Source organism: Caloenas nicobarica, chromosome 22, assembly GCF_036013445.1.
Source record: "Caloenas nicobarica isolate bCalNic1 chromosome 22, bCalNic1.hap1, whole genome shotgun sequence".
Classification (NCBI taxonomy): Eukaryota; Metazoa; Chordata; class Aves; order Columbiformes; family Columbidae; genus Caloenas; species Caloenas nicobarica.
In genome coordinates, this window is record NC_088266.1 from 5,598,005 (window position 1) to 5,618,845 (window position 20,841).

General features: G+C 44.3%; 1 protein-coding gene across 1 annotated transcript; it reads right to left on the minus strand.

Moving 5' to 3' along the window:
* Positions 1–1,014: 1,014 nt before the first annotated feature.
* Positions 1,015–16,891, minus strand: C1QTNF12 (C1q and TNF related 12). The gene is made up of 9 exons (XM_065650182.1): positions 16,571–16,891; positions 16,064–16,323; positions 8,940–9,059; positions 8,172–8,283; positions 7,728–7,909; positions 3,615–3,723; positions 3,163–3,253; positions 1,865–1,943; positions 1,015–1,250 (listed from the first exon to the last, which is right to left on the minus strand). Exons 2-9 carry the CDS (start codon positions 16,232–16,234, stop codon positions 1,152–1,154), a joined length of 963 nt encoding a protein of 320 aa, XP_065506254.1. The 5' UTR covers positions 16,235–16,323; positions 16,571–16,891; the 3' UTR covers positions 1,015–1,151.
* Between the last annotated feature and the right edge of the window lie 3,950 nt (positions 16,892–20,841).

The following is a 20,841-nucleotide window of genomic DNA, read 5'->3' on the forward strand; positions in this document are numbered from 1 at the left end:
CAACACCCTCTTACTTTGTTAAAATGAGTTTACAGCCTGGAGCTGTACGCAAAGCTGCTCTGGAGGCTCAACCTCACGTGCTTACATTTGCAGAGCTGCGGAAATCCAGAAAACATTCACCGGACGATCTTTTGGATGGTCTTTGACAGCACCTTCAACCTCCAGGCAGAGCTCAAACAGGCTCCCTCTGCCCACCTGATGAATTAAGCCTTGCCCAGTGGTTTCTTTCCTTATTTCACCGCAGTCCAACAAGCACCAAACAGGCAACAGATCTGATCCGAGGCTGCTCTGCTCACTGTGTTTTTCAGGCTTTTGACGAGCAGTGTAATGCATCTGACACATTTACAAATGATTACGTGGCACCTGTGAGGATGCTGTTTATGCAATGCCGTCCAAAACCGCACGTATATCTTACTAAAACATAAGAACGTAAGTCAGGCAGTTCCTGCTAGAACTGGTGCCATTGGCCTCTTCATGAAAACAAAACTGCACAGGCAGCGAGGTATTCAGCTTCGTCAATAAGATCAAAGAAATACTTTGAGATAAAGAACCACAATGAGAGAGTTCAGACCTTGGATTCCCATCTGTGAAGCAGGCACTGTCTGAGAACATACTTCTTGTCAAATATATCCAATTCTGAACGCAAGAGAGGGCCTGCACCATTTACAACTGTCTGAAAAAGCAGTTTTGCTGGCAAATCCTTGTCTCCTTCCTCCACAACACATGGAATACTGTGAGTATTTTACTTCCCTTCTCAATCCTTCATTTACAAACTCAAACACCCCATGATCAATCCCAAAAGACATGCTGATTACAAGTGCTATTGTGAAATAATGCTATAAATGTAACAAATTCCAAATCTCAGTGAATTGTTCAGTGAGCATCTGGTGAAGCACAAATTAAATATGACAGAGTTTGTTTCTGAATTATAAAAGCATATTTTTTTATGATGAATGAACTGGTGTGGATCTTGCAAAGCCTCTGCAAGCAAATCTGCAGTATCTGTGACAGGAAAGGCTCTTGGCTTGTTTAAAAAGATGCCAACAGTTACAGGAAGGAGTCTTCAAGAGTCAAAGGAAAGTTTCTTCGGTCAAATATACACTGCAAGGCTCTAATTCACATCCTTCCCTGCCACACCGCTGCAGATGATGTTACGCGCCCATTAACATGCCCATGAAGTCGGATCCGTTCTGAATGGTAACAGGAGCTCCAGCGCTGTTGTCCACAAATATGGAGGTGTACTGGCCAGCCTGCAGAGAACACGAGGGACATGAGAGTATCTGACACTGCATTCCAGGGTAAAAGGAGGAAATAAAGCATTTCACTGCTGTGAACTAAACACAGAAGCCTCCTGCCCTTTTCTGTGGCTCCTGGAAACAGGATCTGACCAAACGTTTTTACTGCAGCTTTGACTTGGTGGAAGACATTTTCTATAGTGAAATAGGCTTATTATCTAATTAGATCCTTCCTGCACTAACATCTTTTTTGGGTGGCTACTCAGGTGGCCATCTTGGCTTCAGACTCCCTTCTGTGAAATGAGGAAATTGATATCTGGACAATGCAAGGGCAGAATTGAGAAATAAAAAAATATTTGCTGTCATTTCTTAGCGAGAAGGTTATTTCTGTGGCTTAAGATCAGAACGTGCAACACAAGCCTGGCTTTTGTTCCTGTTCCTGCTACAGATTCTCTCTAGTGACCCCAGGTAAGCCATTTAATTTCATTAACCTTAGAAAGAAGGTTAAGAAAAGCTTCCCCACCTCCCGGTGAGAATTCAGGCTTGCCAGTAAATAACTCCTTGCCAGTAAATAACTGCAAACCTGCCAAGCAAACCAGGCCCGTGTTTCCCAGCCTGCACGGCCTCACCTGCAGCTGCAGTAAGCCGTGCACATAGACAGTGAAGATTTTGCTGTTACTTTCCAGACCAGCAATGACTTCCAAAGACCTAAACAGCAGCAAAAGCAAAAGAAACAGGTTAAACACCTAAGGCAGTCACAATGGTCGTATGTGGGACGACAATAGTCTCGTGACCTCCCTAGAAATAGGACCTGGTGGTTCTAGTGCCCATCTGTGCTGAACAGGTGGCTCTTGGCTTGATTCGAGCAGCTGCCTTGAAAAGGGAACAGTAGAACCTTGTCCTCACCATAGTGTCCAGAGGAAGACCTGCAGAGCATACAGTTAAAATTCAAGGGAGAGTTCCAGATTGTCCCTCAAACACTGTTTTCTAGTATCGCGTTCTAATAGCCATCGCATTCCGTGCAGTAGCAAGAAGAAGGACAGCTGCTCTGTGTGGCATCCTCTGTTTAGAGAACTCAGCTCCTTTGCACAGGATTCAGGGTGGAAGAAGGTGCCTGAGACATCAACAATCGGAACAATCCATGCAAACTCAGTTCCAAAGCAATACGAAAGCACAGAGCTCCATGCCTGGTTGGTTCTGAAATCTGCCCAGCCAGTGGTAGCAGATCTTCTTGTTTTCCCAAGAAAACCAACCCCTTTTCTCCCTTTTTTCCATGAAGCGGTGGTGACAAAACCTTGCAAGTGCAAACGTGCCGTTTCCAGCCCCCTTGCGAGGAAATAAGATGCATAAAAAGTAGGGGCGATTTGGCTGAGGAGGAGCAAACCACTTGGCACCGCCGCGATTGAAGAGCTCGGTTGTGTGTCATATCCTGCCAAAAGCCAAACTCGGGTGGGAACTTCCCACCATTAATCTCTTCTACTCCAACTGTCTCCTTGCCTCCGAGTTTCCATCTCTCTCAGCCGAAAGGCCTCCGGGCTCTTTCAGCACCCTCAAATGAACGACTGTGTACACTGACATCCCCAGGAAATTCCACAAGCACGGGTAGCGGCTCAGCCCGTGCCAGCAGAATGTCTGTCCAGGCAGGTTCCCATCCCTCCACCCAGCTCCCTTCCACGCCACAGACCCGGCAGACTCTCACCCATCTGAGAGAGCGACATCTCATAGAACCAGTGCTGGTTTTGCCGTTTTCCCCACTGCTGCCCAGCTCACAACAGCCTTGCAGGACAAGGAATCATAAATTGCAACCCTGGACAGCTCTGAGTCAGCCATCAGAGAGCTTTACCTCAACAACTAACATCTGAGGCAGTTCTGTCTAAGAAAAAAAAAGTTCACACGGTTACTGTTCTTTGGAACTGTGGTTACTCACGTGTATCGGTGGCACAGAGATTCGATGCAGATCAGCACTCGGACGTTATCTCTGGCTCGGAGCTGGACTTTACTCTTCAGCTCACTGTGGTCTGGGGAAAGCAAGGAAAGAAATATAAGCACTTTTGCAACACACCAGACCACCAGTTCCTAGTGTCTGGCTTAACAGAGACACCGGGAACACTGTGACTTCCTAGGAAAGCACCCTCCTGGTGTTGGATTATAAAATACTTCATCACTGAATGATTAAAACCATTGAACGAATGTACTGGTGACAAAATACAGTCAAAACTGCCTGGATGCAGTCCTACATCATCATGTTCATTTCTTCTAAAGTTTTTTACGGAAGCCACAACTTCCACACGTGAATATCTTTGGTCCCTAAGCTCGTTCTCAATAAGGAGTGTCGATTTGTTTGGTTTGCACGGAAAGGCTTCTGTGAACAACACTCACCAATGTGGACATTGGCTGAAAACTGGTAGATGCCAGAAACGGGTGCTGTGAAACGGCCCGTTGCCAGATTTAATCCTGTCCCCCGGAGAAAAGCTCCTTTGGCCAGAGGCTGTAAGATAAGAAAAGTAGACCCTGAACAAGACTCCAGCACTCTTGACAATTCCCTCTGCCCGTGACAAGGAATGAGCTTACACGTATGAGAACAAAGATGAAAATATTTGCAAGGCTACTGCCTTATCTCCCCAGAATGCACTTTCCAGATGGTTTCTCTCAGCATTTGGTCTCCACCAAAGGCAAAATGACCCATATGAGCACACAGATGCCCTTTTTGCTCACTGCCCAGCCTTTCTCACTCATCTTGACTCGGACTGTGCTTTTACTGCATCCCTGTGCTCTGCTGGTCCTAGTGGCCTCCACTGATGTTCCGATACACAAAATGTCCCGTTATTTGGGTCAAGAGGTCCCTGCTACTCCCAAAGATGTCCTAGATGGGACCAAGCAGTGTCCCCATGCTGAAAAACCTGGAACCTTATACACTGTTTCTGTGGCACAGCTACAGAGGAAATACTCATACAGGTCTCCAGAGGCTTTCTACTCACTTCAGGTCTAAGTCAGATGGCTTTGATACCATTAAAGAACAACTGCTTGGATTCTTACAGATTCCACATTTAGTCTCATTTTGTTCTCGCTTTGGATTCTACAGAATAGGCAAAAGCCTAGTGAGATAGCGTGCAGCTTCTCCTCATGGCAAGGAAGCAGCCTTAAGTCAAACTTGCAGCAGATTATCTGACTCAGACTAAAATAAACTCTGCGAGAAATGTTTATTGTTTGTTTTGGCCTGCCTGATCCGAATTGGGCTGGAGCTGTGGAGCAGCAGGAGCAGCTTCAACGGGCCAAGAAAGCACATTAGTCAGACTCTGCTCCCACCGCAAGGGCACTCTGTGCAATGTGAATGTGTTCCCGGGAATGCTGTCCCGAGAGATTTGCTCCACATTGGTCTTTGGGACAGAAGAGCTGTTCAAATCTGATTCTGTAAAGGCGTGCACACTGCTGCGTCCCTAAAAAATGCACAAATGCGTAATTGAGCAATCCAATATTCAAGTATGTTTTCCGATGTTAGATGGCGAAAGGGGCCTAAGACGCGGTGAACGAATTTGTAGTAGTGTTACCACAGGTGCTATTACACTAAAATATTTAAAAAGTAGTGGAACACCTTTGCTCAAGTACCAGAAGGAAGTTAATGCCTCCCCTTTCTGGTTCATCCTAGACAGAAGTTGGCAGCTTTCACAGTGCAGGCTAGGAATAATTTATTTAGCTTTCTTTTTGAAAGGCAGCAAAGCTGCAAATATTTGGGTCTGGTGGTGTTTGTGTAGAGTTACTACATGGTAGAATAGAAGGAGTGAAAAGACTGACCTGCCTCTATCCAGCAAATCCCAGGGAAGGCTCACAAAGAGTAATTCCCAGTCCTTATTTACCAAAATCCAGCTGTAGTCTTAAATTTCATGGAACTTTACTAGAAAAGTTTTATGTATGCATGTGGTGGTGGAAATATATCCATGTGCAACAGCAGTGGCATTTCTCATAAGATTATGTACATATAATGGGAAAACAGTAATAGTGAACTGCAGAACAACTACATTCCGTATGATGATTTCCAAGTCTCTGTGAACGTGCACTGATGTGTGCCTGTGCGCACATATATACACACAAAACGGCCTCTATTTTCTTTTCGTACACACACACAGACAATATAACAGCTAACCTAACAACAAGGGCTAGAGAACAATATTGACTCCCTTCTTGTGCTATCCCTACACCATCATTTTTGGTAATGCTCTTTTTTATTTACCCCACTGAAGGAGCAGATCCAAGCCTTGTATATGAAAAACTGCACCGCACAGTTAATTCATGCCTTACTCGTTACAGCTTTTAGCGGAATCGGCAACATAATTCCAAAACCACCGGCTGAGCATGGAAGGGAATTTTAGGCACCAGTAAATTATCACTGATAAAACATTCCTGTTTCTTCATGCCCTCTGTGGCTTTGTTATTCTTTTGCTCATAGAACTACACAATGCAGGGAGAGGTTCTCTGGGCGAAAGATTCTGTTAAACCCCACACCAATTAGAGCTCCCTGCTGCATTTGCAGCACACTCACCTATCTGCTTCACACACTGCGGGGATTTCTATCTGGGAAACTACTTGCACACGATTATTTTGGTAGGCAGACCAAAAGCAGACAAACGCGTTAGTGTCCAGCAAGAGGCAACTGTTAGAAACCTCGAAGCGTGAGATACCGGAGGAAGAGGTACGGGGAAAGAAATATCACACGTTTCATCCCAGATACCAAAGAAATTGTGAGACTGAGAGGAAGAGAAGGAGGGAATGTTCTTGGAGGAAATTTAGTGTGGAAGGATGAGAAACCCATCGCGCTCTCTCAGAATCCAAGGTCAGGGTGAATTAGACACTACCCTCAAATGACAGAGCATAGAAGAAATAGACCGTTTCTCAGCATGGGTTCTTTCCACTATCTCAAAATGCTTTGGGCAAAGTCCAAATCCAGGACTTAGCATCAATCCCTATCATCTCCCCAGGAAGCATCAAACTCTTGGCTTCTTCACACTATTAAACTGACAGAACGGAGGGAGGGGAATTCTCACTCTCTCCCCTCCTTGGACTGTTTAAAGACAATGTTTTCATCTTTGCAAGAGCATCCACTGCCTCCCTCCCTGCTAAATTCCCCTATATCATGGCACAAGCTAAAACCAGACACTTCTTGTCCCAACGCTGAAATGAAAGGCTGGCATCCAGGGGCCTGCCGGCCCTCCCACAGCAGCTTCAGGGCCAGAAGCAATTAGAAAGAAGCCAGGCACACGATAACGAAGCATGGGAAGCGTCGGCCTACGCACTGATTCCTGAGATGTCTTTATTCACATTTTCCCCTCCTAATTAATGAGGCAGCAGATCTCTCTAGCCCTGCCCATCCTTCAAGTACAATCTTGCCTCTGTGCCAGCACCCACAGTGCTGTCAAACCAGGCTGCCACAAGTGGAACTGGGAACGATCCAGGAAAGCACCCTGGTTAAAACATAACCGCTGCCTCCCGTCCTGCAGCTGGGAGAAGTCCCAGTAGCAAAACTACTCCATCGGAAAGGATCTACTGGACAGAATTCTTCAGAAATGGGACTCTGTGAAGCTGGGAAGAAAACTCAGCGCTTTTGTGGCTCCAAAGTGTAAAGGAAGCCTCCCAATTACTAAGTAACTACTTGTTTTTAGTTATTACTTTGCCTAACATTTATACTTCAATTTCAGAACCTATTTGCAACTGGTTTAGAAATGGTTAGTAGAAATTTTAATATCAAATTCAACAGCTTGCTTGTAACCATGCTTATAATGATCCATCACAGCATCCCGTGATGGTGTGTTTGTCTTTATAGCATGACTACAATGAAATCCTACAGGTAACATTTATTAGCCTTCTATAAAACATTAAGTAAAGAATTCGAGCATCAGGACTGGCCCATCTAATAAAATGATGGCTCTTATTTGGGCTCACAAATCTATACTAATGGCTTCTGTTTGCCTCTGACATTTTTGTACATCTGAAGGTTACTCCGGAATTAAACAGGGTGTGCACTGAAAAAAGGAACAGATCCTTCAGACTAATGCCAAACGTGGACAAGTCTTTCTCCATCATTAACTGAAATAAAAAGACTGATGGTTGTTTGGACCTGTGAGACAGCCCTCTCTTGCACAGACCTGTCAGAACTTCAGTAAGAACTGTAATAAGATTCAGCTGGGCTGCAAGAGAGGATGAAAATCTGCCTCTTGGGTTTGTCAGGCAGGAGGGGACTCAAAGCTCAATGTCCACCTTCCTGCAGCTGAGCTTCAGTGCTGAAACCACCATAGGAGATCCTACTTGTGCCAATCACAACAAGGTAGTGCTGTATTCACAGCATCCAGGCCTGAGAGGAGCTTCTGGGATTAGTCTGCCCTTCCAGGAGACACCTTCACCTCCAGAGCCAGCCAGAGCTCTGCGAAGCAGAACTACAGCTGATCTACGCACAACAGCTGTTGTGGAGTTGCCCGGGTTCGGTCTGTAATCCCTTCTCACCGACTGGAAGTTCTGAAGTTCTACCAGGGTCTTCTTGTCTACGATGACTTGTCCTTTGAGCTTGCAATGGAACGCCTCCTCCACACGCCTGTGGGGCGACACGTCCTCCAAGGGGAGGAGCAGCGGAGGGAGCTGCGTGGGTTGGGCTGAGATAGCCAGGGATGCTCGACGCTCAACGGCTTCTAAGGAGAAAAGAAGTAGTACGGGAAAATAAATGCTTAATTTAAGATTCTGGTCTATGAAGCCACTCATTGTGCAATTAGACTTCTGCACTCAACTCTTGAACTTGAACTGAGCGGCACCGGGGAAACATTATTTCCAAATTTCTGATTTCCAGGTAGGGGAATGCATTAAGGTAAACGTTTGCAAAGCCAGTTCTTTATTTGCCACAGTGCTCACCGAAAGAAACGTATCACAAACGCACAAAGCTCTTACAGTCCTTACCTTTTAATATCTCCTTAAACTCCTGCAGAAGGACTTCCCGGGTGACTTCGGCACCAGGTGCTCCTGGAGGTCCCTGGGGGCCAGGGGGTCCTGGGGGCCCAACGAGGCCACGCTAAGGAGGTAACCAAAGAAAAACACAGGAATTAGAACCAGGCATTGCACTGACAGACCAAAACCAGACATTGTTCAGACATTATGATCACATTCACGAATGCTTGGTGCGACACTAGAGCTCTCAGAAAAAAATGAAACTGTTTATTCAAAACACCTGTAAAGGTTAGCCACACACATCAGAGCTTTAAACCAGTAGTACAAACATGCAACAGTGTTATCGATGATATTTGATGTCTATTGTTCCCAGGGAGTTCCTGTTTCCTCAACTAAACTGCACTAAACCTGCATGGAAGCGTTTCTGACTACCAGCTCACTGAGAAATTAAAGGAAATCACTAAAAGCATTCAAGACTGTCCAAGCAGCAGATTAAAAGTGCACACAGGAACAAGCATCACTCAGCAGACGATCAGTCATTCATTAATTTGAAATAAATGACTTGTCTACTCCTTGATTAACGTATCCTTTGAGATACCTGCACTTACTGTCTCAAACTTCTCCAAAATACTTTGAGAAATTAAACACAAACAAATGAAAACGCAGCACTCTGGAGTGGAAAGGCAAAAGCTGGAGCACACAGAACACCTTGCATCTCGCAGTAGGAAGGGAAGACACAGTGCGCATTTATTAGCTGACGGCAATCTAGCAATAACCTACTAATTTCTTGTCTTTCCCTTTGCATTTCCTTTTTGAGGTATTGCCATCATCTGGGCGGTGAACAAAGGAGATCCAGGTCCGCCGTGGATCTGTGATTCGAGGATCTGGAGATTCTAGGATCTAAAGAGAAAAAAGAACAAAGACTGATGGATTCACAGAATGCATAGTTTCCAGACTAAACTCTTGTCAAGAGCAATTAACTGTTGACTGTGGAGGTTCCAATCTGTTGACACATCAGCCTCCAATCACAGCGAGGATAAAAGCATAAGTCCTCCCAAAGTTTCATGAACCACACTTAAATATTCAGAGCCCTTAATGAAAAAGCCAGAGAGGAAAACCTGCAATGGACACTTAAAATCTTTAAAACAAACAAGCAACCCACTGTGAACTTTCAGAATTCATTCAAGAAACCTGTTTTTTCTTCTTCTGGTGAGGCAGAACAGGTACGGATCAGAATTCCAGCAGGAAAGCAACACAATGCAGTAGTGGTTTGAACGACATTTGAAACAGTTCCTAGACCATTACAAGTTTCGGTAAATCAATATTGCTTTATCACCATTCAGGAGGAAGAAAACAAGATGGTTGCAGAAAAAGCACAGGAGCGAAGTCAGTCAACAGCGGACTTTTCAGATCTAAAAGTGTTTGTCCCCAGGCATTAAGCTCCTACCGGTCTGACAGCACCAGACAGCTCTGCCACAGCCCAGACACCACATCTCTGCTCTCTGCGGCCTTGACATTGACCTTGCAAGGTGCTTCCAGCACAGCCAAGTGAGCAAATACATCCCCATTTCCTCATTACCCGTCTCACTTATCTCCCGAAAGCACTCGCCACTCCTCAGAGAACCATACTGAGGTTTTTTTTCTAGTACCACTTCTAAGCATAGATTCTCTTTCATCAAACAGTCCGCAGAAAACACTCAACCTTTAGAATGCAGTTAGACCTGAGGTCCCAGTAACTCTAATTTACGTCACTGTCTAAGAGCAACAGGAACTGGACAGAGGATTGCAAATTATAGCTGGAAATATCAGCACAAGCCCATTTTGAGGAGAAAAGACCACAGTCTCTGTGATTTGCTTTGAAAAATCCATGCCGTGTAAATTGTTTCAAAAGTAAATCTTAGAAGTCTGCTGGAGTTCCAGCTTGAGGTTACAAGGAATGTCGGTGCTCCAAAGTGGATGCCGAGCCTGGAAAGCTCTCTCCGGCACACATCCAGGCACATGGGTGTAGTACAAGGCACTTGCCCATAGATTTGCGAGCTGATGCGATCACAACTATTTCTTTCAAACAGCTCGGGTCAAGAGATGATTTGCAAGCCAGCAGACCATAAGCAGCTCCCCAGAGATCAAGAAGTCAAAGGCCTTCAGTGCAAACCTCTCCATCTATTGTAACGCGTAAACATCAAGACCAGGGGCAAATGTTCCTAAAGTTTGCAAAAGTCCTTAGAGCAGCACACAGGGTGCAGCTTATTTCTACAACAAACATGAAATACATTTATCAGGGTTGCATGGAGATTTAGTGGTTTCTGCTGGAAGAAGCCAGGTCTTTCCTACTCAGCTTCACCTGGAAACAGATGGGTGCAGCATCACCATGCAAGGTCACACCTGCAGAGGACTGTGTTAATGAGCATTTCAGTTTACAAAGCTCATAAATGTAAAGCAGGTAAGAGCCCACCCGTGCTTCGCCCAAAGGAAGGAGATGCCTTTTTGTCCCAGTGATTGGTCTGTGGTAAAGTCACAGTGCGGTTCACGAAACAGAAGGAAGCAACTTGATTAACAGAAGCACCTGATTGAGGCAGGATGGAGTATTGCCTCAGTGCTGTAGCAGAAGCCAGGAAAGAACAGCTGGGGTGTAGAGAAAAGGAAACTAAAATCAACTCGTCCTTCAGAAAGGGCTGGATGGCGTGGCGGGAACTCAGAAGTAAGCCTCCAGAACACAGCAAACACAAGACCTGAGTCTTAGGAACTGGGATGCAGCATTTGCTGCAGATGTGGAAGAGACTATCCAAATATTCCTGGTTTCCACCAGGCTGCAAGACAGGCACAAACCCCCCTCCACTGCAAAAATGAGGAAACAAGCCAGCTAGAAGCAGAAGCCAGCAATCATGGGCAGACTTTGAGCATTAACTGTGAAGACAAACAGATGTCCTCAGCCTTTCTGGAGCTCCAGCTGTGCAGAAACAGGCCAGAGTAGATACCTTGTCAGGGAGAAAAAAGAAATCCAGATGGTACATCCCAGAAACATAAGTGAAAAACTCCCAAAGTTTAAAAAAAATAATTTAAAAATCCCATACCTCTCCAGGGGCTTGCTTAAATTACAAATCCCTCTACAAGACAGTCATGGCACTCCCCAGTTTCTCCAACACAAGGATGATTGACAGTTAAAATGAATGTTCCGTCCTTGTGGTATTATTATTTAATTACTATGGCATGCATGAGCAATCCTAGCAATAAGCATGCAAGCCTCTGTTTTTCTTGGCAGCAGCAGCCTCCAGCAGCCAGAGAGACCTCGCAGCCAACTCAGGTATCGGTCCGGACTGAGAACAGCGTTGGAATCCCAGCAAAGGCGGCTCGTCCCTCCTGGGGTGCTGCTTCCAGAGCAAAGTCAGCTACAGGAGTCAGGAGGAATCCTCGCGTTAACTGCAGCGAAGTCAGGCTTACTGCTTAACACTTGAAACAGCACCTCCAAAATCAACAGATGCCTTGCCAGCAATTTTTTAATGAACTTTCAATCACATCTTTTAACATTATTTTTGAATCCAAATACAATGGCACCAATCACTTCAGAACCTGTTTAAGACAGCGATGAGAAATTAGCCTGCTCTCTCCCTGACTTACCTCCCAATAAAAGACAAGTTGAGCTGTAATTCAGACTGTTGTACACAAGCAGAACCTGCGGTTCTTTCTGGCCCTGCCTCCCAGAACAGCACGCACTGCCCGCAGACACATGCGCTCTCTGGCCAAGATTCAGCCAGCACGGAAGAAACTGCGAGCAGAAATCTGCAGTCAAGGAGCAGAGTTTGGATCCTGAGAAACGTCTGAACTGTATCTGAACTTGCCTGAACTTCAAGGATTCTGTCTGCATCTCTGCTAAAAACCAAAGGAGAAAAGACAGAAGTAGTTTTGGAGTCTGGATGAATAAAAGAAAATAAGCCAACGCTACCTCTGAGTAAGTCTGTACACCCAAAAGCATCTCAGAGTGTTCTCAGGGGCACCTAAGCATTTCTCAGGGTGGGACAGGATGGAAAGCGAGCAGGAAAACATTACCATTCTGGGAGAGGACAGCATCTTTTCCACCTGCAGTTAGTCAGGGATGTGTGTCCAAGAACATATACCCAACCATGCCAGTTCCCAGTCTCTATGTCTGAAGTCACTGCCCTGCGTTTGTCCCTCTGTGACGGAATTATATTGAAGAATTCTTTGCTTAATATTGAAGGAGTTGCCAGACACAAAATGGACCTGACTAAGCACCTTGATTACCTTAATCCATCAATTTATATGTTGTTTCACCTGATTTACACCACCAAAAGTATTGTCAGCTTCATTATGAAATTAGGAGCAAATTATTTCAGCAGTGTATTTTACTTGGAACAGGTTAAAAAGTGACAGACCGCTTTTTCTTTTTATCATGAAAAATCCCGTGTCAGCTGCTAATAACTTACGGTTACACACACTCTTGGTTATTAATGAGATGTAAAACCAAGGTCCTGACCACTTGTGGTTTTTATGGCTATCTCCAGAATTTTCCCTAGAGCAGAAGCGTTAGGTTTGGTATCTTAGCCAAATCTGAAATGGAATTCCTACCTAAATTCCCACTATGTTTTGTGATTGAAAAATTATTCTTCACTACTCTAACTGGCTATCCCAAAAAGCTTCTGCCCTACACTTCAACACAAACTGCCCTCAGTGGTCACACCCATAATGAATTTAATGAACCTAATGGATGTTATTTGTTATAGCGCTTCTTGTTCATAATGTGCCAGAGCAAGACTGACAATGATGGCATGAAAGATAACACCTTCCGCTACAAATAGGTCACAGTCCAGTCTCCCCCATGGCTTTAACACTTGTCAGGCCCACAAATACTTCTCTCAATTACACGTGCAATCACACACTTCAGGCTGAGAGTGCACAAGTTGCATTCCTCCTTCGTAAAGAGATTTCAATGTCATCGAACCGGCTGCTGGTTTAAACTGGAAGCAAAAGGCCCCAAAGAAATAATTCTGAGAGATTTAAGTAATAAACTAGGTAGAGCTAGTCCTAGATACTTAACAGAGACAGAAGGATCACAAAGGAAATACATTTTCAAGGACTCCTTGGCTGCGCAGTGGGTAACTAACTTTAAAATGTTACACTGTTTCTTGCAGAAACTCCACTGAAGGTCAAATCCCGTTGATTTCAAATCGTCCCTGAAATTTCACTGGGATGCTGACAGTAAAATATCGCAACTTGCAGGACCAGATCTGTGCCTGGAAAGGGGCAGACGAGCCTGGCAAGTGGCAGCTGCAGGTACTGAGCCACACACAAAGTGAGAAGCTCCAGTAGATGAAAACCTCTGGATCTCCTCATCATGTTCTGCTCTTAGTCCATCTGTGCCTGGCAAACACATCACATTGACAGCAACTCAAAGATAAGACTGGAGAAACACTTTTTTTCTAAATAAACAAACCAACACGCTTCCCACGTCCTTGGAAATGTCAGGTTTATCAGGAGATTTGAGACTTGTGCTTCCCTGTTTTAGGTAGAGGTTTCACCACAACTCAGGCACTGTGAATGTTAAAGAAAAGCTTTCTCCACTCCTATTTAAAAATAATTCCCAAGAGAAATCTGTCCCAAATTGTTTTGCTTAATTAGAAGTAAAACACATCTACCTTTTCAACAGCATGAATAAAAATCACTGCTCTGAGCTAGTGTTTCATTCCCTGCTCTTTCTGCTTTGATAAACCTACCAGCTGGCCACAGAGCCTTCCAAGGTAAACACAGCCTTCATTTTTACTGTACAAGGCCAAAGAAAATTCCACCTTTCCTGTTATGCGCTGTAGAGAAATGAAATGGGACACTGCTGCTGTTTCACTTCCCTGTGCGGGGCATCCTTTCGTGAAACAAAACTGCTCACAGAAGCACCTTCAAGGCTCAGAGAGATCAGTCTTCCATTGAGAAATGCTTTCAGCCTTCCTTTAGCTTGATAGGTAAGGGTAGATTTACTATTACTTTACTCATTCCCTTAGTGAATATAAATCGTGATGCTTTGCTGTAAATGGCAACCGTCATTTACCGCAGAAATGGTGGCAATTCTGCATTTATAGTATGTGTGACATAATCCCTTAGCTTGGGCAGGTGCTATATAAATATAAAATCCAATACAGTCACCCCTGCCATCTAGAAGCAATTCTAAACTGAGCCTGGACTTCAGCCTCAAATAGATTCCAAGGAGAAAAGTTCACATTGCAAAATTTGGGAGTGGATATCAAGCAGAGCTCACAAGCATTGACATCAAAGATTTGGGTTCGTCCTACCCTTATTAAACAGAACCTGCCTGCACTGAACTCGCCAGCTCCTACTGCAGCCAAACCTTTGCCATGGATATTTTCAAGCAAAGTATTTCAACACAGAAACAGCAGCTTCCAAACAATGTCTGTTTTAATGAATGCCGACGAGCCTCCAAACGAGTGCTATGTTTCTTCTAGCAATAACGTATGGATGACTATATTAGAATTAACCAGGACCGGTTTCTGCTTGCTTTTGCAATCGGAATATATTCTGCTTGTGGCCCAATACATTTCACATCAAGCCAAATTAATTCCAGAATAGACTAAAATTTAGTTGCACCAGATATGTTTCCAGCCCCTTTTGCATAAGCAGAATGAAGCAGCTCCAGAGAGAGCAGGAGAAAGTGATTGATTATAAGCACCTCAAGAATTTATCATGTATACAACCTGTCCTGACAGGGCATTGCAACACACAACAAAAAAATTAACTGAAGAAAAGCTGCTTACAGTCCCCTAACGATAATTGTAAGTGCAGCAGCCAGCTTTTTTATAGAGAGGACTGTTTCCCAGACTTGCCCAACCTTAACCAATTACTCTCACAATAGCGTTGAAGAGGATATTTAGAATGTCAGCCCAATTGTTCTAACTTGCCCCCTCTGCCATGCCCCAATTTTTGACAGGTTTGTTCCTCTAGCGCTGTAGCGACTGCCATCCCTAATGCTTGTGATCAAAGTCATGTTGTAGAGGTCACCTCCACTTGAAACAAGGGACATTTTTGTGTGAGCAGGGGAGAGAGAAGGGGCTGTGTGATAAGGAGATTCTCTCTTTCAGGGTTGCAGTCTCCCATTTCATCCTGTTCCTAATCCTAGGACCTGTGTTTAATTCCCTAACCCCCTCTCCAGCTCCCAAGCATTCTAATGCAAGTTTTCATCTTAAAGGATTCTGGGGGCTATGATCAATTGACTGGAATTTCTTAGCAGCTTTCAACCTGGGGTGATTCTCCCAAACATGCAACTGGAAGGATCCTACCCTGCAAAATTCACTCCCTAAGCCATCAGCGACAGCCACTATCAAACACACAGTCTGACACAATTACCACCATCCCGAATTCTTTCCTACAAGAGCTACAATCACCTTAAACATCAACATTTTTCTCATCTGTAATTTTCAATGACGAAGGTGCAGTGCAGTGAAAGCTCAGGCACGCTCAGGTGTTTATACTGTTGCCTAAGAGTTTTGGAGTAACATTCCAGAGAGTAAAGGGTTTGCCTGCAATCAATACATTAATATTTCACTATCATTATTGTACTGCAATAGCCCACTTGCCTTTTTTTAATCAGTTGTTTCTGAACAGGATAGTGTTCATACACGAGAACTCCAAAATATCTTCAGTCAGCTACTATAGGACTGGAACTTCAGTCATGCATAGTCTAAAATATATAATCATAAACTGCAGTATTCCAGTGTTTGCTTCAGGAAGCCAGAAAAATCAAACATGCAAGGGCAAAAGGGAGAACATTTCCCTTTAAAATCAAATAGAATTTGGCAAGGTTGCCTCAATCATTGGGAAAAGGAACCAGCATCACATTACTGCCAGAAATAAGTTCTACCAAGCCCTGACAACACATAAACACCTACCTTGGGATGCCCGTGCACTTCTTCACTGTTGGAGAGGGTGGCATTGAAAGGCTCTGTGTACTGATTAGGTTCTTTCTTCATCTTTCTCTCCCTCTTTGCTGCCATAACTCTGAAGGGGCAGAACTGCTGACAAAGTAAAGTTGCCACAAATACCCAGGTGCAGCCCTTCATTTTGAAAAGGGAGGGGCCAAGTCAGGAAGGGCACTGTCCAAGCACAAAAACCTTCGCCACCAATAATAGGGGTAGACACAGACTTCTCTCTATAAAAAAAAAATAAATAAAAAGGTTAGAAGTATTAAAGATGATCCTCTGGGCTCTGCAATGTCAAATGAGCAGCATGCATGGATGCGCTGGTTGCCGGAAAGATCTCTGTTCAAGCAGGACACATGGAAATGGTATAGACAAACTTGTTTGAAAATCTGGATTCACTCGAAGAAAGAGGTAAGTCCATTCAGGCTCTCAAAGCTTACATAAATACAAGAGGCCCCGGAAAGTCCTGCCACCCACCTTGAAGTGTCGCTCTCCCCTCTCAAATAAGACTTCAGACTCGTTTAAAATGCACTCAACTATGAAACCTGGAGAAGTCAAACTGCTCAGGGCAATAGTTGCTCAGGCTGGAGCTGACAACACACATTCATTAGGGGGGTTGTTCCGTTGTTCCTCTTCAACAGGAGATTTCGCTTTCTGTCATCTGAAGCACTGTGTTCAGTTCAAAGCAGGATTGAATACATTCCGTCCATTCTCTCGTGGATGATACTTCCCTTTCCTCAGTGACAAGTCCTCATCCTTTCCTTTCAAGATGCTGGGGAACTGGAAGCCAAGGTTGCTACAGCCACTGCTCTTCTGAAGCAGCTGAAAGCATCGCGGCTCAGCCAAGTGCTCAGCCTTCTAAGGAGAAAATAAATTTCTCATATCATACAAGTTAAAACAGGGAGAAGCAAAGAATCTGAGGATGTACCTAGGTCCATTAGGAGCAGATAGTTTTCCCAAGTCTAGCTTCTCACCCTCTTTAGCTGGGTTTATCTTCACTTTTCTTTAGTGAGATGACAAGGAGTACGTCCTGATGCCGCAAGCAGCTGTCAGGATGTGGAATCTCACGTCTTCTTCATCCTCATCTCCCCTCGCACTAGGCAAGACTTCAGGTACCTCTGAGTGTAGATCACGTCTGATTTTTCTCGCTGCTCCTTTCCTCAGCTGCACCCTGGCAAAACCCTCCTCAGCTTCTGCTTTACCTCAGCAAATAAGTACTTCTTTCCTGAATGAGTTTCCATCAACTTCAAGAAAGGGAAAAAAAAAAAAAAAAGAGGAAAAAAAGGAGGAGGGATCACATTCTAATGAGCTGTCAAGCCTATTCTCTTCACATTCCTATTAGACTCACTGATAAGTGGAGCTGGCCCGTGTGCCAGGCAGATTTAAATCAATGCCCATTCCCTGCTCCCTCCCCTCAGCCCTGTTCCGTACCTCCCCTTCATTATCTCCGAGAAATCACCATTTTTCTGGGAAGTTTGTAAAACTGTACACGAGCGTGTGGTAGAGCTAAAAATATGTGGCTTGGAATATGCACTCAGCATCACACCACACGTTGATACATCGGAACTCATGCTGCAGACTCGAGCAGCTCTGCTCCACACAACATTTTCCCCCCGCTCTCCTCGGAGCCTGGCTCCACAGGGGCTTTCTCATTTCTCTACGGGAGGGTGGGCTGTTTATTAAAAATAACAGAAACCCAAAGATTACACATCTCCTACGTGCATTTCAGAAGGGAGATCTTGAAGTACTTGGACAGTCGGCAAATCTTTGTCAGTTCCCCACCACGCAGAGCAAATATTCCTCTTCTTTCTACAAAACGGAGTGATGCAAAATTCATCCAAGATTGTACCACGAGAAAGCCCAAGAATGGCAAAAGGTTAATCACATAATTTGAGGTCCCTTATGCAGTCAGCAAGCACCAGATTTGCTTTAATAATCCCTGTACCATGGGTCAGGAACAACAGTTCTGTTATCTGTGGCTCAGGGAAACTGAGGCATGAACAATCTGAGTGCAAAATCAAGAAGCAGAACACAGGTCTGTCTTTTTAAAGCATCTTTTGGGAGAAATGGAGTTTGGGAAAGAGAAGAGAGACTAAGAAGGGAAGTTATACAGAAGCTAAATAGTTAACAGCATATCACCCCTCCCCCAACTAGCTCACATTCCATCAAAACTACGTGGCAGACTTTATTTGTTAATAATATTTAACTTTCTTTGGCGCCTTCTCATACTTAAGACTCTTTTTTCAGGTTAGTTGTAGACAAGCCATGAATTTGTAAGAGTGCACTTGATGACACATTAATAGGACAATCTGTCATATTGCAGCTAAACAGCTTGACAGGTCCACACACCACGGCAAGAAATGACACTCTCGGCTGGAACGGGGCGATGGCGTTTTTGGGCTGCATCCGTCAGCCTGCATCATCTCCTTCCCCATCCCAAGTGCCACATCCTCAGATTTGGGGGAAATGAATTCTAACTACATTTGCAACCATCAAGCAACATTACGTGATGGTCCAGCAGGACAAACTGACCGTAGCTAATTCCCAACCATGGGCTTTTCTCTATGTTGGGCTGAAACAAGTGTCGGCACAGTTGGTTTTTCCCTTCCAACCTTCAATTCAGCATTTGTATTATCCATAGGAAATCGCACACCTGGCTGGTGCTGCTCTCACATCCTCAGTGCAGCAGTTCCAAAGCACTCGAGTCCTGCCAATGCACAAATAACATTCAACCCCCATTTGCAAAAAAAAAAAAAAAAAAAAAAAAAAACAGGAATAGGCCAACATTGCACCTAATAGCACAACAAACCAAGGATCTCAAAGTGACTGAAGAGACAAATAGTTTATTCTCTGAGCTCTGCACCATTGCAGCAATAACAGGAATACCGAAGAATGTAACAATACCAATTCTGCAGGAAGAAAGTCTTGAAGTAGGGAAGATATTATAAGAAGCCACATTTTCATTTTAGAATCGCGTGCAAGAACCCAAACACAGCATTTGCAAACACTCTAAGAAGTGTGTGTAAAGCTGGAGGGGAAACTGAATAGTCAGGCAACAAACCAGTGATTTGATCTTTCAATCAATTCACCTTTTACTCAAGATAGACCTTACCTAACTATGCTAAGAATAATAGCCAAAGGGCAAAAGGGCAAAAACCAGGATTTGCCCAGAGCTGCCCATTGGAGACATATTGAACAACTTCTAAGCCTTGGTGCAGAGATAATGATTTTTTAAGTCAACACAGAAGACATTCCCACAGACACCCCCCACTCCTGCTGCGCAGCAGATCGAGGCCTGGAGTACTCCTGTAACAGACCCCCGATGCTTAAATCTACAATTTCCCAATGCTAACCTGCTATAAACTCGACCTGTCGATTGGGTTAATATACAAAAGCTGTTAGAACAGATGTAAACACACCAGCAGACAAAAAGTGCAGCTTTGGGAGGACAGACCAAGAGCTTACGGCCACTCCAGTTGCTTTCTGCAAAATCCCCCACGTTTCAGGGCCTCTCACCCACGTACCCCATCGGGGATCCAGGCGGGATCGTTTCGCCATCTCGTGGCAAACCCACAGAAACACCGAGAGGTTCAGCAAAACCCAGGAGCATTTGCTGAAACGCATCAGGTTTCTCTTGCAGTGGGGTCTGCGGAGTGACTGAGGTGTGAAATAATGTCAGGGCAAAGCTTTTACTGCTAGGAAAAGGTTCCTGGCAAACACTAATAAATCATCCTTATTCCTTGCCCAGAAAAGACTTTTCGATAACGTGAGATGTGAATGCTTTCAGTCATGCTCAATAGCATCCCTTTTGTGTGTGTGTGCAGGCTATTTTTTCACTGAAAACGTGTTTTTTCTGCCTTAAGAAGATCTGGCCTTTGCTGGGCAGCAAAAAAGCATCACCTTGTATATGTTGTGTCTTCCTGTGACTGAGTTGCAATGGAAGCCACTAATAGCAACAAACTATTAGCCATTCAAAAAATACCTTTTGAAGCACAGGGCTTAAGGTAACAATTCTAATTACACTAGAACTGTTCCGAATAAAAAGGCAGAAATACCAACATTATTAAGGAAAATGTATCATTTCATAAAACAAATTAGGATGCAGCTCAGCTCCAACAGATGTCACTCAAGCAAAAAACTCCTCACTTCCACTCCATCAAGTTATAAAGAATAGCAAGGTTCCAATCTACTTTTTTCTTCCAGACATCATCACTGTTGGCAAGACCGGTGAAACCTACGGGCCCCAGAGTAGGTACCGAAAACAGGGACCACACTGCAGTGACAGTTGTGACATGTCACGATAGAACAAGTATCTCTCTGGAGAGGAACTGCATTATCAAACAAAAGATGTGAAAGTTATTACCTGTAGGTCTTCTGGAGGTGTTTTACCACAGGAAAGAAATCTGGAGGTGGGGGAGCAGTTTAGCTATAGTTTGCTTTCTAGTCCACAAATATCCAGTTAGATTTCTTCCCAGTGATTCCTTTCCCAAAAACGGTCCCACAGAAAGTATAAATTTTATCATGAACGTTTATTATGAACAAACAACTTTACAATGCAGTCATTTCTACTCCTCAGTACATGCTTCAAGTAAGGGAACTTCCATGACCTTGAAATCTTAGGGGGAGAAAAGTTATGGCTACACACAACTCCTGGATTTTAAGACTCAAGAGATCTTTAAAGGCGACCACTGAGATGTCTTCTGATTGAAGCTGCAAAAACTCCCCACTGCCTGTGACAACAACCTTAC